Source organism: Stegostoma tigrinum, chromosome 4 (genome assembly GCF_030684315.1).
Source record: "Stegostoma tigrinum isolate sSteTig4 chromosome 4, sSteTig4.hap1, whole genome shotgun sequence".
NCBI classification, from domain to species: domain Eukaryota; kingdom Metazoa; phylum Chordata; class Chondrichthyes; order Orectolobiformes; family Stegostomatidae; genus Stegostoma; species Stegostoma tigrinum.
Window position 1 is genome coordinate 70,796,564 of NC_081357.1, and position 17,074 is coordinate 70,813,637.

At 39.4% G+C, this 17,074-nt stretch overlaps 1 protein-coding gene across 5 annotated transcripts in view; it reads left to right on the top strand.

Moving 5' to 3' along the window:
* The first annotated feature begins 455 nt into the window (after positions 1-455).
* Positions 456-17,074, top strand: part of LOC125452490 (A-kinase anchor protein 7-like) — a 163,150-nt gene continuing 146,531 nt past the window's right edge. For 2 of the 5 annotated variants that reach the window (XM_048530982.2, XM_048530983.2), the window contains exons 1-3: positions 456-1,534; positions 12,998-13,153; positions 15,183-15,322. In XM_048530982.2, the coding sequence (XP_048386939.1) occupies positions 811-1,534; positions 12,998-13,153; positions 15,183-15,322 (1,020 nt within the window). In that variant the 5' untranslated portion in view covers positions 456-810. The remainder of the gene's footprint in view (positions 1,535-12,997; positions 13,154-15,182; positions 15,323-17,074) is intronic. The other 3 variants (XM_048530984.2, XM_048530981.2, XM_048530980.2) reach the window with 3 other exon arrangements.

The following is a 17,074-nucleotide window of genomic DNA, read 5'->3' on the forward strand; positions in this document are numbered from 1 at the left end:
ACATTTTTCAGTCTATTTCTGACTTGGCCTTCATAGCCTTCTATAGGAGAGAACTGAAGATCATAAGACACAGGAGCAGTAATTAGGCCATTCAGCCCATTAAGTCTGCTCTGCCATTCAATCATGGCTGTTAAGTTTCTCAACCCCTTTCTCCTTTCTTCTCATAACTCTTGATCCCCTTAACAATCAAGAACCTATCTCTGTCTTAAATATATTCAATGACCTGCATATTGAAATTCTCCATGTTCACTGTAACCTTGCCTTTCTTAAAAAGTTTTCTATGTCCTGTTGTATTTTGTGCCTCAAATCCTGACTACTGTTTGATATCTTGTAGGTAACTTTCTTTGTGGTTTTTCCACCTTTGCGGTTTCTTAATTCTACCCACACAGATTCTGCATCATCTGACCCTACTCCATTACTTGCTATTCAGTAAGAACTGAAATTGCTTATCTCGTTGTTTATTGTAGCAGTACAAGACCCATAGAATACAGTCTGCACATGTCTTAGTTAAAAACTTGGGAAAACCTGTGCCGTGCGTGGGAGCATTTGATTGACATTCTGACTGTGGGCGACTTTAGTGAGTGGCTGTGCCGCTATCGCACCTGAGGCTGCAGCAAACAGAGCCTGGGTACAGCGTCCGAACGTGACCGCGTGCGACAAACAAGGAGCCCGCGTGCGGCCCTCGCGCGCCGCCGTAGCTGGAGGACCATCCGCGACTGGAACCCGGGCCCGGGGCCGCTCGCGCCTTTTGGACTTCGGACGCGAGACCAGAGTCCGGCGTCTCCCGCGTCCAGCAGGTTCTAACGGTCAATGCTCGGCCGTATCCGCTCCTGCTTCTCATCTGTCGGTCTGTTTGCAACATGCCGCAGGGGAGATCCGGACGCCAGCAGGACCTTCAGGTACTCGTGCAGCACGTCCCCGCCGCCGCTGTCGCCGAGCACTGGGAGAACGTGGAGCTGCTGGCCCCCTTTGCCCGCGACTTACTCTGGCTGTAGTTTGGACCTGGCTTCTGGAAACGAGTGTTGTGTGATTCATGTGCCAGAATTAGAATGTGAAAGGTCAACATGTTTGCAACTTGCAGCTTGCATACCTTGCAGTGCTCCTGCGGAGAAGCGGGACGTCCAGTGTTCTGGAAAGTTTGCATTATCTCGATGTTTTATGAAGTTGGACTGGCCCGATAAATTCAAGTGTTCCAAAACAACGCATTGTTTGGAAAAAAGCTTGGTCTTTTATCTTTTAAACTTTGTACGCCATTATTCAGTTTTACTTCTGAGACCTATTTTTAAAGTGTGTGAACCGGACACCAGGTACTTTGCAATACAGCCCTTGTGTTCACTATTTTTTAGGGCAATGGAAGCAGTGTCTTCAAATACGGAAGAAGATAATACAATGATGCTTATCGATTGTGATCAGCAAAGCAACGAAGAACATCAGGCAGAGTTAACACTTGAGCCTGCAACTTGCGTCGGGGATTCGCCTGCTAACTCAGGCTGGTTACTTTCAGATTCAAATGATAAAGGCTGTCTGCAAAATGGTGAGAATCACTCATAACATATTGAAATCATGAATGCTTTCTTTTCATGATTTAAGAAACGTTTATTCATAACGTTTTTGAACCATTTATAATTGAAGCACAAAAACATTTTTTTCTGAAACTACACATTATCATCTGACAAGATTTGCTACATTTATGTGCACAATTTTGTACATTTAATGTTGGTCTATAATATAAAATATCAGCTGTGGCATTAATCATAGTGAGGAAAAGGATCTGTACTTACGCTGTGTCACATTACTACTGTGCTTTGTCGGGCCTGCTTGTGGTGATACTTCTAAATGGTGGATCATATATATAAAATGCTACATACTTTAATACACAATCTCCATTGAGTTACTTTCTGTGAATTTTCAACATTATAAATTTTCATACAGGAATTTTCAATGGCAACCTATGTCACAAATCTTTACTGCAGTTATTCATTGAAGCACCAATTTAGTCAATCCAAATGGCTTATTTGGAGGACATGTTTCTAATTTCAAACTGAAATTTCTGATTTCAGATATGATTTATAAAATGAATTTAAATAGAAAATTTACCAAATGAATTCTGTTTTGATTATTGGTTTGAATTGTTTCATTAAAGTTTTTACATAAATGCCTCGCACCTTCCAAATCACTGGGCTTGGATTTAGTATTTTTTGCCTGGAGTAGTGATGTCATTAGCTAAAGAGAATGCCTACAGTCTGAGCATACGTAGCGCAGTCAGTTTCTGTGCCATTATCACAAACATGTCAGATAGTCAAATCATAGAATATTTCAGTCTCAATGTCTGCCTGTAACATAGGGCTTGAGGGGGGAGCTGACCAGTTGATTGGAAGGTAATCCAGCAGGGTAAACACAGGTATATAGTAATATAAAAGAAGGTTACAAAAGTTTTCTTAAGACATATAAAAGTTAAGAGAGATACAAGAGTGAGCATCGGACCACTGGAAAATGAGTTTGGAGTAGCAGTAATGAGCAAGAAAGAAATGGTGGACGACTGAGTAGGTACTTTGTGTCAGTCTTCACAGTGGAAGACACCTAGCGTACCAGAACTTCAACGGAGTTGGGGGCCGAGGTGAGTGTAGTGGACATCACTAACAAGGAGGTGCTGGGAAACTGAAAGGTCTGAAGGTGGATAAATAACCTGGAGCAGACAGATTACAGCCCAGTGTTCTGAAGGAGACAGCTGAAGAGATTGTGGAGGTGATCTTTGAGGAATCACAAGTGACGGAAGGTCCCCGAGGGCTGTAAAACGGATAATGTAACTCCTAATTAAGAAGGGAGGGAGGCAGAAGATGGGAAACTATCAGCAGATTAGCCTGACCTCAGTCATTAGTAAGATTTGAGAGCCTGTTATTAAGGAAGGGATTGTGGAGCACTTGGAAATGCATGGTAAAATAGAACATAGAACAATACAGTGCAGAACAGGCCCTTTGGCCCTCGATGTTGCGCCGACCTGTGAACTAATCTAAGCCCATCCCCCTACACTATCCCATCATCATCCATATGAACTCAATGCTGTCCAATAGGACTGAGTCAGCACGGTTTACTTGCGAGGAGGTCTGCCTGACAAATCTGTTAGAATTCTTTGACGAGTCAACAAGCAAGTTAGACAAAGGAGAGCTGATGGACGTGATCTATTTGAATTTCCAGATGGCCTTTGACAAGGTGCCAAACAGGAGGCTGCTAAATAAAGTAAGAGCCCATAGGGCTGGGGAAAGGTATTGACATGGGTAAAGGATTGGCCAACTGGCAGAAGGGAAGGGATAAAGGGATTTGTTTTTTCAGGATGGCAACTGATAATTTGTGGAGTTTTACAAGGGTTCATGTTGAGACCACAACTACTCTCAGTATACATTAACAATTTGGATGAAGGAACTGAGGGCATTGTTGCTAAGTTTGTCGATGATACAAAGATAGGTGGAGGAAGCGGGGAGGCTGAGAAAGGACTTGAAAGTGCCAGGAGAGTGGACAAAGAAATGGCACATGAGATACAATTCGGGAACGTTTTAGGTTATGTACTTTGGTAGGAAGAATATAGGCATAGAATATTTTCTGACTGGGGAAAGGCTTCAGAAATCTGAAGCACAGTGGGTTTTGAGAGTCCAAGTTCAGGATTTTCGTAGGGTTAACATGCAGGTTCGGTTCACCGTTAGGGAGGCAAATGCGATGTTGGCATTCATTTCAAGAGGTCTAGAATACAAAAGCAGCAATGTACTTCTGAGACTGATAAAGGCTTTGGTCAGACTGTATTTGGAATATTGGGAGCAGTTTTAGGTCCTGTATTGAAGAAAGAATGTCCTGGCCTTGGAGGGGTCCAGCGGAAGTTCATAAGAATGATCCCGGAAGAAGGGGCTTGATGTATGAGGAAGAGTCGGTAATTGAGGTCGGTTGAGAATCAGCCACATTGCTGTCATCATATTTAGCTAAACTGGATAAAGATGGCAGATTTCTTTCCTTAAAAGGCATTAATGAATGAGATGGGTTTCTCCAACATTCAGCAGTGGCTTCATGGTCATCATTAGACTCTTTAATTTCAGATTTAATTTTTTAATGAATTCAACTTCCGCCATCCGCCATGGCAGGACTTGCATCTGGGTCCCCAGAACATTACCTGGAATTCTGGATTCGTAGTCTAACGATAATGCCATTAAGCCATTGCCTTCCCTAAATTGACAGTGAAGAAGGATCAGAAAGGATCTCGTTGAAACTTAGAAAATACTGGGAGGCTTGGTTAAAATGGATGTGAAGAAGATGTTCCCATGAGTAGGAGGGCTAAGCTTCAGTGAAAGGACAGCGTTTAACACTGAGATGAGGAGGAATTTCTTCAGCTAGAGGTTGGCGAACCTGTGGAACTTGTTATTGCAGATGGCTGTGGAGGACAAGTGATTGAGTGTATTTAAGACTCAGAGAGATTGATCCCCTTACTAATCAGGAATCTATGATTAAAAGGTTGAGCAGATTCGATGGGCCAATGGCCCAAATGGCCTCTTTCTGCTCTTGTGTCATATGGTCATTTATTTGTGTTTGAACAATATCAAAAACCTAGTATGCAAATCACAAAAATCTTTCAGAAAATCGTGGCACAGTTTTTATGAAAGTGAAGTTCGGTTATACAAATGTACTCATCACATCATCAAAACTTTTATTTGATAGATAAAGGGAAGCTAGTTGTTATGCCATATGTGGATTTCCAAAAGATAAGGTGCCACACAAAAAGTACACAAGACAAGGGCTCGTGAATTTAAGATAATGTATCAGCAAGGATAGAGGATTTGTTAATGAACAGGAAGCAGAGAGTGTGGATAAATAGGTCACTTTCAAGTTGACAGACTGTGGCTAGTGGAGTGCTCCAAGCATCAGTTCTCTGCTATTTACAATCAGTGATAATGATGTAATGATACAGAAATTAATGTATATTTTTGCGGTGGTACAAAGCTGTGTGGGAGTGAAGTTATGAGGAGAGTGCAAACATAGACAAATCAAATGAGTGGATAACAAAACAGCGGATAGGGTACAAAATGGGAAAACATGAAGTTATTCACTTTGGTCGTAAGAATAAAGAAACAATGTTTTTGAAAAGGTGTGAAACTTGTAAACATTGTTCAGAGGGACTTGAGTGTAGTTTTGTAAGAAGCACAGAAAGTTAATGTACACGAATGGCTATCAGTTAGGAAGGCAAGCGGTAAGTTGACCCTGATTTGCCATGGTTTAGATTATGAGTAAGAAAGTATTGTAATAATTTGTACAGAATTTTGAGAACTCTGCAACTGTAATACATTGTATAGTTTTGGCCTTGCTTGTGTTAGAAATGGTGCCCTGAAGCTTTGCTAATTTGGGCACCTGGGCTGAGAGAATTGTTCTATGATGCAAAGCTGAATAAATTAAGCCTGTGCTGTGTGGACTTCTGAAATAAGAAATAGGGATGGAGGAGGGGTGGGATGTTCTTCAGAGGGTTATTGTGGGCTCGATGGGCCAAATGGCCTTCTTCCACACTGTAGGGATTCTGTGATTTCATTGAAATGTTCAAGACTTGTCTTTGACAGGGTAGTCAATGAGCGGTTACTTCCAGTGTCAAGGCATCTCAAACAAGCACTGAGGAAAATTCTGTGGATAAGCAGCTAATCATCTAGGATTGCAGTGAGAGGTATCTTCAATGAATCTTTGGAATTTTCTACCACTTGGAGTTGTTGCTGCTGTATTTGAAAGAGGCAATTTTTTGATTTCTTCGATTTGAACAGGGCACCAGATTGGAAAGTGGAGCCGAGTCCAAAGATCAGCCTTGATCATAATGAAGAGTAGAGCAGGCTTGAGTGGCTCCTTGGTCTACTCTTTCTTATGGTTTTTGTTCAAGCAAATTTTGAAACATTTTCAAAATGTGAGGTTGAGTCAAGAGAAAAGAGAAATACTGCCTAAAATAATTGCCCAATCATGAGTTTTGAACACTTCAGGAAGGAGTAATAGGAACTGGTGGGCAAAGGCAGTGTCTTTGCTATTTGATTTGGGAGAATGTGTTTTCTTGAAACAGTTTGTTATTAAGACCTGAGTTTTAATGGTTTAAAACGGGAAAACCTTTTTAATTATGTATGTTTGTAGGACTGAGAGAGGGGGAGACTCTGATCCTCTCAGAAACCAATTACAAAGTATCTGTGGTATAAAGGCATCTTAGAAAGTTACTCATGAAAGTTAGTAAGTCTGGAGACTTCATCCCACCTCCTTGCTTCAAAATGTTGTCTCCATCTGATGCTGTGCCTCCCCTCACTGGTGACAAACATAAGGAATACAGGAGTAAGATAAACTATATATTCTACTACTGATGTGACAATCTCAATCAGTTACAAATAAAATTTACTGTAATTGCAGTATATTTTTCCTGTTGACACCGTCCTTCTCCACTGTTTTTCCTCTGTTGTCTAGCATGGTGGCTTTCATACTTGTCAGCCTAAACATCCCAATTGTGATGTCAAGGCAACCCTGCTTACACCCTCACCTATCTAGGAACACCTCTTGTTTGCCGCATACCTGCTATTTCTTGACAGCATCATGTGCAGATACCAGATATTTTTGAAAGCGCACAACTTTTACTCTCCATCATGACTCTGCATTGTCTCTGTATTGTCGAACAATTTGTATGACTTCCAATCTTGGAGAGTTTCCAATTTCCAGCAGCTAAGTCATTGACTTTACACTGGTCTAGAACCTCTGTACCCTGGATGCCATTTGTATCACCTTCCTGGTCATCACCCTGGTTGAGCCAAACTCTTAGTATGTTTGGCATCTTGTTCAATCCAAGCTGAACTTTTGACTGTGTTTCGCATAGGAAATAAGGTGGATGAGCTTGAGGCTCAGTTGGAAATTCGCAAGTACGATGTTGTGTGGATAATTGAGATGTGGCACCAAGTGGACAGGGCCTGGGAAATGAATATTCAAGGCTATACGTGCTATCGAAAGGACAGACTGATGGGCAGGGGGATCGGGTGGCCCTGTTGGTGAGGAATAATATTCAGTCCCTTGTGAGGGGGGCATAGAATCAGGAGATGTAGAGTCAGTATGGATAGAGCTGAGAAAGCCTAAGGGTAGAAGGACCCAAATGGGAATTAGCTACAGGCCCCCAAACAGTCAGGATGTAGGGTGCAAGTTGAATCAAGAGTTGAAATTGGCCTCTCGCAAAGGTATCACTATAGTTGTAATGGGAGATTTCAATATGGGAGAATCAGGATGGTACTGGACCCCAAGAAAGGGAGTTTGTGGAGTGCCTCTGAGATGGATGCTTAGAACAGCTGGTACTGGAACCTACCAGGGAGGAGGCAATTCTGGATCTGGTGTTGTGCAACAAACCGGATTTGATCAGGGACCTCAAAGTGAAGGAGCCATTAGGAGGTAGTGACCATAATATGATAAGTTTTAATCTGCAGTTTGAGAGGGAGAAGGGAGAATCGGAAGGGTCAGTATTGCAGTTGAATAAAGGGAACTATGGAGCTATGAGGGAGGAGCTGGCCAAAGTTCAGTGGTTCAATACCATAGCAGGGATGACAGTGGAACAACAATGGCAGGTATTTCTGGATATAATGCAGAAGATGCAGGATCGGTTCATTCCAAAGAGGAAGAAAGATCCTAAGGGGAGGCAGGGGCGGCCATGGCCAACGAGGGAAGCTAAGGACTGTATAAAGATAAAAAGAAGAAGTATAACATAGCAAAGATGACCAGGAAGCCGGGGGACTGGGAAACTTAAAGAGCAACAGCGGATAACTAAAAAGGCAATACACCGAGGGAAAAAATGAGCTATGAAGGAAAACTGGTCAAAAATATAGTGGAGGATAGTGAAAGTTTTTTTCAGGTATGTAAAAAGAAAAAAATAGTTAACACTAAAATTGGGCCCTTGAAGTCAGAAAAGAATGAATTTATTATGGGGAACAAGGAAATGGCAGAAGAGTTGAATAGGTACTTTGGATCTGTCTTCACTAGGGAAGACACAAGCAATCTCCCAGATGCAATAGCGGCTGAAGAACCGAGGGTAGTGGATGAACTGAAGGGAATTTATATTAGGCAGGAAATGGTATTGGATAGATTGCTAGGTCTGAAGGCAGATAAGTCCCCGGGACCTGATGGTTTGCATCCCAGGGTACTTAAGGAGGTGGCTCCAGAAATCGTGGACGCATTGGTAATCATTTTCCAAGGTTCTATAGATTCAGGATCAGTTCCTACGGATTGGAGGGTGTCTAATGTTGTCCCACTTTTCAAGAAAGGCAGGAGATAGAAAACAGGAAATTATAGACTGGTTAGCCTGACGTCAGTGGTGGGAAAGATGCTGGAGTCAATTATAAAAGATGAAATTATGACTCATTTGGATAGCAGTAACAGGATAGGTCAGAGTCAGCATGGATTTACGAAGGGGAAATCGCGCTTGACTAATCCTCTGGAATTTTTTGAGGATGTATCTATGAAGATGGACAAGGGAGAACCAGTGGATGTAGTGTACCTGGACTTTCAGAAAGCCTTTGATAAAGTCCTGCATAGGAGATTGGTGAGCAAAATTAGCGGACGTGGTATTGGGGGCAAAGTACTGACTTGGATTGAAAATTGGTTGGCTGACAGGAAGCAAAGCGTAGTGATAAACGGGTCCCTTTTGGAATGGTAGGCGGTGACCAGTGGGGTTCCACAAGATTCGGTGCTGGGACCACAGCTGTTTATGATATACATTAATGATATAGATGAAGACATTAAAAGTAATATTAGCAAATTTGTTGATGACACAAAGCTGGGTGGCAGGGTGTAATGTGAGGAAGATGTTATGAGAATACAGGGTGACTTGGACAGGCTAGGTGAGTGGACGAATGCATGGCAGATACAGTTTAATGTGGATAAATGTGAGGTTATACACTTTGGTGGCAAGTACAGGAAGGAAGATTACTATCTAAATGTAGTCAAGTTAGGTAAACGGGAAGTACAACAAGATCTAGGTGTTCTTGTACATCAGTCAATGAAAGCAAGCATGCAGGTACAGCAGGCAGTGAAGAAAGCTAATGGCATACTGGCCTTCATAACAAGAGGAATTGAGTATAGGAGCAAAGAGGTCCTTCTGCAGCTCTACAGGGCCCTGGTGAGACCACACCTGGGGTATTGTGTACAGTTTTGGTCTCCAAATTTGAGGAAGGACATTCTTGCTATTGAGGGAGTGCAGCGTAGGTTCACGAGGTCAATTCCCAGAATGGTGGGACTATCATATGTTGAAAGATTGGAGCGCCTGGGCTTGTATACACTTGAGTTTAGAAGGATGAGAGGGGATGTGATTGAGACGTATAAGATTATTAAGGGATTGGACACTCTGGAGGCAGGAAGCATGTTTCCGCTGATGGGGGAGTCCAGAACCAGAGGAAACAGTTTAAAAATAAGGGGTAGGCCATTTAGAACAGAGCTGAAGAAAAACTTCTTCACCCAGAGAGTGGTGGATATATGGAATGCTCTGCCCCAGAAGGCAGTGGAAGCCAAGTCTCTGGATACTTTCAAGAAAGAGATGGATAGAGCTCTTAAAGATAGTGGAATCAAGGGTTATGGGGATAAGGCAGGAACAGGATGCTGATTGTGGATGATCAGCCATGATCATTATGAATGGTAGTGCTGGCTCGAAGGGCCGAATAGCCTACTCCAGCACCTATTGTCTATTGTCTCTCTCATAAAGGCTAGTTGTTTCCAATTGCATTATGTTGCCTACTGCCACCTCTATCCAAAGCCATCTCATTGACTATGCGGACTTAACTATGCCACTGTTTCTCTGGGTAAATTTCAGCTCCACTAAAATTCTATTTTCTGTATTGTGTCCTATCACACTGTCTGCCTTGGAACCTCAAAACCTGCTATTGCAATTCCCATTCCCAAAGGAAGAACAAAAGATTACATTATTAGTGTGGTAGTGGGAACCAAACGATCTCTTGCAGGACGCAATCATTTCAGTTTGGCAGCAATCAAGTGAACACAATAAACAGGAGCAAAGCTTTCGGCTATTGTTCCCAAACTGAATTGGCGTAATGAAGTTGTTTGTATGAAGGGCTGTTGTTGTACCATGTGGCAGAAACTACATGCAGGAAACTTGGGAGTGTATTCTGTCTTTCAGATTTTTGGGTTTCATAAAGCGTTTGCACCAAAATGTTTTAAAAGTAAATTTGACTAAACAAACAAAATTAGTTCAGCTATTGGTAGTCAGAGCTAGATCATGTTATGAGCTTTACCCTTACCTGTGCATACCTCATTTGTAAGAGTTTGCTTATTTTGCGGCCTAACATCCAAAATAACTTAATACACAACATCACATTTTGGATCACAGAGAATCGGGATTTGTTTGTAGATGTGGGTGTTTTGTGTTTGGCAGGAGAAAGGCATCTGAAGCTGGAATGAATTTCAACCATGCTCAGGTTTTTACCAGTCCAAGCGTATATACTGTAGTAATTTGGTTTTTCCTCTAAAATAGTATTTACCCACTGTTCTAATGAGATTATAATTGTACATGAACATTCAACCATGATAAAGGATTTAAGACTAAATGGTGATGGACAGATGGCTGGGCAAAAGATTGTTTAATTAGAATTGCTTTTAAGTGATGTGCTTTTGTGTTGTTTTGTATGAGATGGAAATGCAGTTGAAGATTCTGAGCAAATGGAAGAAATTTCAGACAAAGTTGAGTTATAAGTGTAATGATATGAATAGGCTATCTCATTACTGTTTATAGAAGCTCTCAGTGCACAAGTTGACTACTGTGTTTCCTACATTACAACAGTAACTGTACTTCAAAATTCTTCGTTGCTGTAATGTGCTTTGGAACATCCTGAGGTTGTGAAAGGCACTAAATATGCAAATGTATTTTATATTTTAGGCTGAGGGATGCTAAGCTAGTTTATGATATAATCAGTGTGCAATCCTCAATGCCTGATCTTTTTGAGTCAGTTGTATCTATTGTATCCATGCAGTCACTTCCTTCACTAAGATATAATATCTGTATGTTCTATATCCAGATTCTGTCACATTCTTAACTTTTATTACACTACACTAATTTCAAGTTGCAGGTAGAATTGTGTGAGAAAATAGCTGTAAGTTCATCTGCGCAAGTATCCACAGCTGACGTAGCAAATGAAGGACTGAAGGGTTCTAAACAAATGCTTACTGAGGTGTAATCTGGTTAAGTGGATTATTAGTAAATAGTCCCATCTGGGCATCTGTCACATTTTATCACTCAGTGTTGATAACATAACAAAGCAATAATTATTTGAGTATATTATACAAAGCTTGAGCTATTCATGATAAAGGGAAAATAAATGAACACACACAATACTTTCCTATGTGACCACTTTAAAATAATCTTCTGATGAGAAAGATGTGGCGCTGTACAGTATATGTTAGCTGTCTGCGTGTAGGTCCTAATTTTGATTTATTGTAATTGAAAATGCATTACTTGTAATTATTTGAGTATGGTTTGAAATATTAAGATGAACTGTTGGGACTACTGTAATGGAATGAAACTGAAATAGCTGGTGAATTCTGTTCTTTGAAGCTGCAAGAATGCTAAGATTATCACACTGATAATTTGAAACCTTTTCTGTTGTCCTGTTACTTTGTTGTAGACATCGTTTCATTTGTAATCTTTATGTGTCACCTCAAAATAATGTGATCACCGACCGAGTTGTAATTATCAATGCTGTTCTAAGTGTGATAGACCTCAAAATATGCTCTCAAAACACCACTTGCGTTTTTAAAGTCAGATACATCTCGCAATGCAATGCTGTTCCACAGTTCTGTTGGACACAATGCACTTTTAAAGTGCACACTATTACACCTTACTGAATTGTAGTGAAAACTTTATGGGACACAAACCCAAACAAAATTGGTGCTCCTGACTGTGTAACATAGAAGACAATACTGTACTCTGAGAACCACTGCAATTTCATCACCAGATTCTAAATGGTACCTGAGATTGATGAATTTGACAGTTCGGCTTGCAAACAGTCTTTTGCACATAATTCGCACTGTGTAAGTAGCATTTTTGTTTATGCTGCAGTTTGTACTTGACAGATTTTAAGATACCCACAAGGAGTAAACAATGCCATGCGGCAGAATTTTTTTTTGTTACAAAGCATTGCAAGAAACCAATCCATTATTATGACCCTGCAGTATTTTGTGGTGCAGAGCCAAGTAAGAACCCGAATAAAGTGTCTGTTCAATGCAATTAATGAAAAAAAATAGTTTTATAATGTCTTTCATATTCTCAGCAGATCCCAGAGTGCATGAATGTTGTTTTTGGAAAGTAGTCAATGTGATTAAACAGGCAAATCTTGTCAACCAGTTTGTTTAGGGTAAGATTCCGCAAGCAACAAAGAGAAAAATTATGTAATTGCCAGTTCTAATGATTTTTGATTGAGGGATGAAAGTTGTCTGGGACACTGGGAAAACTGTCTCTCAATCAATTAGTGCCATCCAATCTTTTTTATACCTACTTGAGTAGTGAAATAGAATGTCAGCATTTAAACACTTCTGCAAGAAACTGAATGATAATAACTATTAAAGTGTTGTAAAACCTCTACAGCTTACAAATTGTGCAGCTATTTCCTGGGATGAAGATCTGGAAAGTTAGTTTAAATAGACCTTGTTCTTGCAAATATGATTAAAGAAACTGTAAAATTTTTAAAAAGTTCATCAATTTTTAAAAGTTGAATTTAGTTTAGTATTCGGGCTAGTAATTTTGGTGTATCTTCTATTGGAGTCTTCCATGTATAATATTAAATCCTGTCCTGGCTGCCACCTCCGAACCTGTACGTATGTAAATCACATTGCTTTAATTTCTTAGTTTTACTCCAAATGACCAAAGATTACTGCTTACTTTAACCCATTTACTTATTCAATTGGATTAATTTTATCAAAATGCTCTTGTTAACTGTAAAATTGTTCAATGGCTTTTACTGTTACATAGATGTTCTTGAGGGAACAGAAAAAACAGAAGAAACAAAAGAAAAGAGGTTGAAAGCAAAGAAGCGGAAGAGAAATCAATCTGCTGCAAAGAATGAAATCAAAGGTCTTCTGGCAGAACTTCCATTTGCAAAAGCTGAAATTAGGGAAGAGTGTGGCTGTAAGTCTTGTATTTTTCTTTTGGTGGTATGGTTTGTTTCAGTTTTTGATACATTAATTGTGGCCTCAGAGATAACAGCCTGGATTTTACAATAAAAATCATCACCAGCATTGAAACACATTTGAGGTCATGAAGTTACAGTCCTTATTCATAGGTCATCCATGCCAGTGGATGTTGGATCTTGTACATTCGTTTGTAAGTGAATTTTTGATTGCGTGTTGAGTTGTATTTACTGTCAAAGAACTTTTCTGATGCTGACAATGAACTTTTACAATAATATTCCTTCATAATAAATGAAATGTTTTATATATGTATATGGAAGATTTCTCTCCTCTGTACTCAATCCACTTTATTTGCTTTCTTCCTCTTTATCCTTTGCACTTGTTTTCTGTATTCTGTAAAAGACTTTACACTGAATGAAATATTTAAAGTTAACTTCTTTGCTTGTGTTCTGTATTACTCAGCATGAAGTCTGATGGATTAAAGAGACACTGTGTGTTCACACATGTCTCAGATCTCAAGCAGAGTATGTAGCACTGTTTCTGGCAGCCAGTAACTGTTTGTTGCTACTGAAAATCCCACAAAAATCTGAGGGCAGCAGTGAACATAATTAAAGCAAGCATAATGAAAGGCAGCCAATATTCTTTTCCTCCTGGGTGCAAAATCCAGGCTGTTATCTAACTATGTCCAGGTCAGTGTATATAGATAAGCTATCAATTTTTCAACTGCAGTAGGTGCATGTCTTCTTTTCCAGTGTTAGTGATTTATTATTAGCTACTTCAGTTTGAAGGTGAGTATGAGAGTTATTTGAATTTGTAGGAGTTCGGTAATCCAGTTTAATTTGCATGACTGCGGATAGATTTTGCTGTGTGTAAATATGAACAACATGAGTTCCATGTCTTTACAGGCCATTCTCTCATTTCATACTAATATTGGCCTTGATTAGGATACTCAATTTCTTGACAAGAAATTAGCTGAGAATTGCCTTTCTGTATGTCATAAACGAAGAAAGCACCCCTCATATTCTCACTGTGGCAGAACTGATCTCCTTGATGCATGTCCTTCCAGCTAACCTATTCCACGAATGTTAATTCTATGTTGCAGAGTTGTGCAAGATGTTATACAATAAAATACTCTTGTTATTCTGAATTTTGGTATTTGCACAATGGGGTAGCTCCAAAACATTGATAGTGGCATGGGAAAACACAAAGTTATGAATATGCAGTTGTTTAAGGCATATTTGTAAGTACAAGTTTTAGCCTGGTTAATGATTTCAGGAGAGGTTAGATAAGCCACAAACATAAAACCAAATTGGCAGCTCAGGTTGTCTGGGTGCTTAGTCAACTTGTTTATCATAAAAATAAAGTCTGCTTTTCCTTTGTTTCTGAAATAATTACATAGAGGCCTTTGATTAATACTTCATTTGACCAACAATGTACCCAGTATAGTAGTTGTACTGCCCTGGTACTGCATTGACATGTCAACCGAGATAGTATTCCCATGTCATAGTAACTCACTGAAATACATAATGGGCATGTGTATTCAATTTGCATATTCTGAGAAATTCTAAGTATAGTGATACTGTAATTAATGCTAGTTGGAAATGGTTTTTGTTTGCATTTCTGCTGAGCCGCCTTACAGACATAATTTAGAGGATTAATTGCAAAGGAGAAAGTTTAGAAGTTACAACTAGGACTTGAACGTTAGTCTGCAAACTGTAAATTATTTTGTATGAATATATTTTGAAAGTAGCGAAAACGATCATGATCAATAAATACATTTTCGAAGTACTGTAACAGGGTTTTCAGATCCTTCCATTTGGCATCTTTTTTTCCATTCAAATTGATGAGGCATTTTAAAGCTCTGAATTGATTTGAAAATCATTTACTGAGAGCAATAAATGGTAGGGTATCCAATGATGTAATTTGAGATCTCTGAAGGAAGTTTTGTGTGTTCTAATTTTAGGTCTCACCTCAGAATGGGCCCAGACATTCCACTATTTCTGTTTTTTGGTGTTTTTTATTTTCAGTTACTGCACTCCCTGAAAAGACTTCGAAGAAAAAGAGAAAGAGGACTTTAGGTGGTGAGAATGAAGATGATGCAGGTCAAAAAAAGAAGAAAAAGGTTCATCCAAATTACTTTGTTTCTATCCCAATAACAAACCCAAAGGTAAATAATTTCGTATTTATATTCTGAAAATAATTTGCAGCTAAAGTTATGTAAACACAAAGACCCTAACTCAGCAATGAACTATTTTGTAAAGAGCTCAAATACATAAAACTAGCAAAGAACAGCCAGTAACAACCATAGCATCTTGTAATAGATGGATACAAGAGAGGCTAGTGACAATTTCTAAACTTTGGAATTGGTCACTTGATGCCTAATGATCATGCATGTTCTTATATTCTGAAAATTCATTCACATCCATTCCTATCATCAGACCACAATCATATAATAGATTCTTCTGAATTATGTCCACTTGTTTCTTCAGTGTTCCTTCGGGATGTGAATGTCAATCATGTTAAAATTTTGCTACTAATTGTTGTTTGAAATTATTGGTAGAATTTCATGAAACGTTAATTTGACAATGTCTTGTATGTCGTAACTTTTTATGGGAGTGTTTTGACAAATATCTAAGCTATGCTAACATAGTTTCCAGTTTATTACAGTAATCATTTGACTTAAACATGCAACTCAGTGAACAGTATAGTATTGATTGAAATATTTTCATTTTGGACATAATTTGTATTAGAGTAATTTCGAGCACATTTAATTTATCACAAAAAAGACTATGGACAGAATTTGTTTCCCATGACAAAGCAACATTGCTCTTTGTGGACAGCTTTCTTTGGAATCAGCAAAGATTCAGCAACCTCTCTGTTTCAGAGTTCCTCTTTCACAAATAAAGCAAAGTAGTGCAGACAGTGGAAATCTAAAGTAAAAACAGAATGTGTCGGAGAAACTCATGTCCGGAAGAATTCTGTGGACAGAGAAACAGTTGGCGTTAACTTTCTTTCAGAACTGTGTTCCTCTTTTCTTTAAAGTCACCGTGTCAAGGGAGTCTCAGCATCCATCAATGAATGGATTCTCATGAGCTACAAGCTGGACTTTGCTTTAATAACTGTATTCTTTCTGTAGTAATTTTATATTTTTACAGATAATAAAATACACGTTTATGGCATACATTTACAGTTAGATGAAAAGGGTATGTTTTTAGTTATTTCTGTGATTTTCTACCTGACTGTATTCTTGGAGGATTTCAGCGCAGCATATGGGGACAGTACTTTCTAGATTTTCATGTTGTTCTTCATATACCTGAACTCTAGAAGTTACAGACCTTTTCAGAAAATTACTGAAAGTGGATGTTGACAGATCACTGCAAAATCAGGACTGTAGTTATATTTGAAATAGCTTTCTGTTGATATCTTCCTTCTCACCTCATTCATGACTGAAAATTTGCTGCATTAGGGCATCTTGTAGCATGTTAGGTTTTCTTTTCTCTCACCTTTCAATTTGGAAAGGTTTGCACTGCCTTTTGCTGGAATTGTGAGAGGGTAATAGTATCTGGAATCTTGGTAAATGACAAATCCAACAGGCTACCTCTTTAAACAGTGAAACTTGAGTTTAGTGATTTTTTTTATTCATTCATGGGATGTGGGCATGACTGGCTAGCCAACATTTTATTACCCTTCCTTTGTTTCCCCTTGAGGAGATGGTGGTGAGCTGCCTCCTTGAACCACTGCAGTCCACATGCTGTAGCTTGACCCACAGTGCCTTGAGGGAGGGATTTCCAGGATTTTGGCCCAGTGACAGTGAAGGAACAACAATATTTCCCAGTCAGATGGTGAGTGACCTAGAGGGAAACTTGCAGGTGATGGTGTTCCCATGTATCTGTTCCTCTCGTCCTTCTAGATGGAAGAG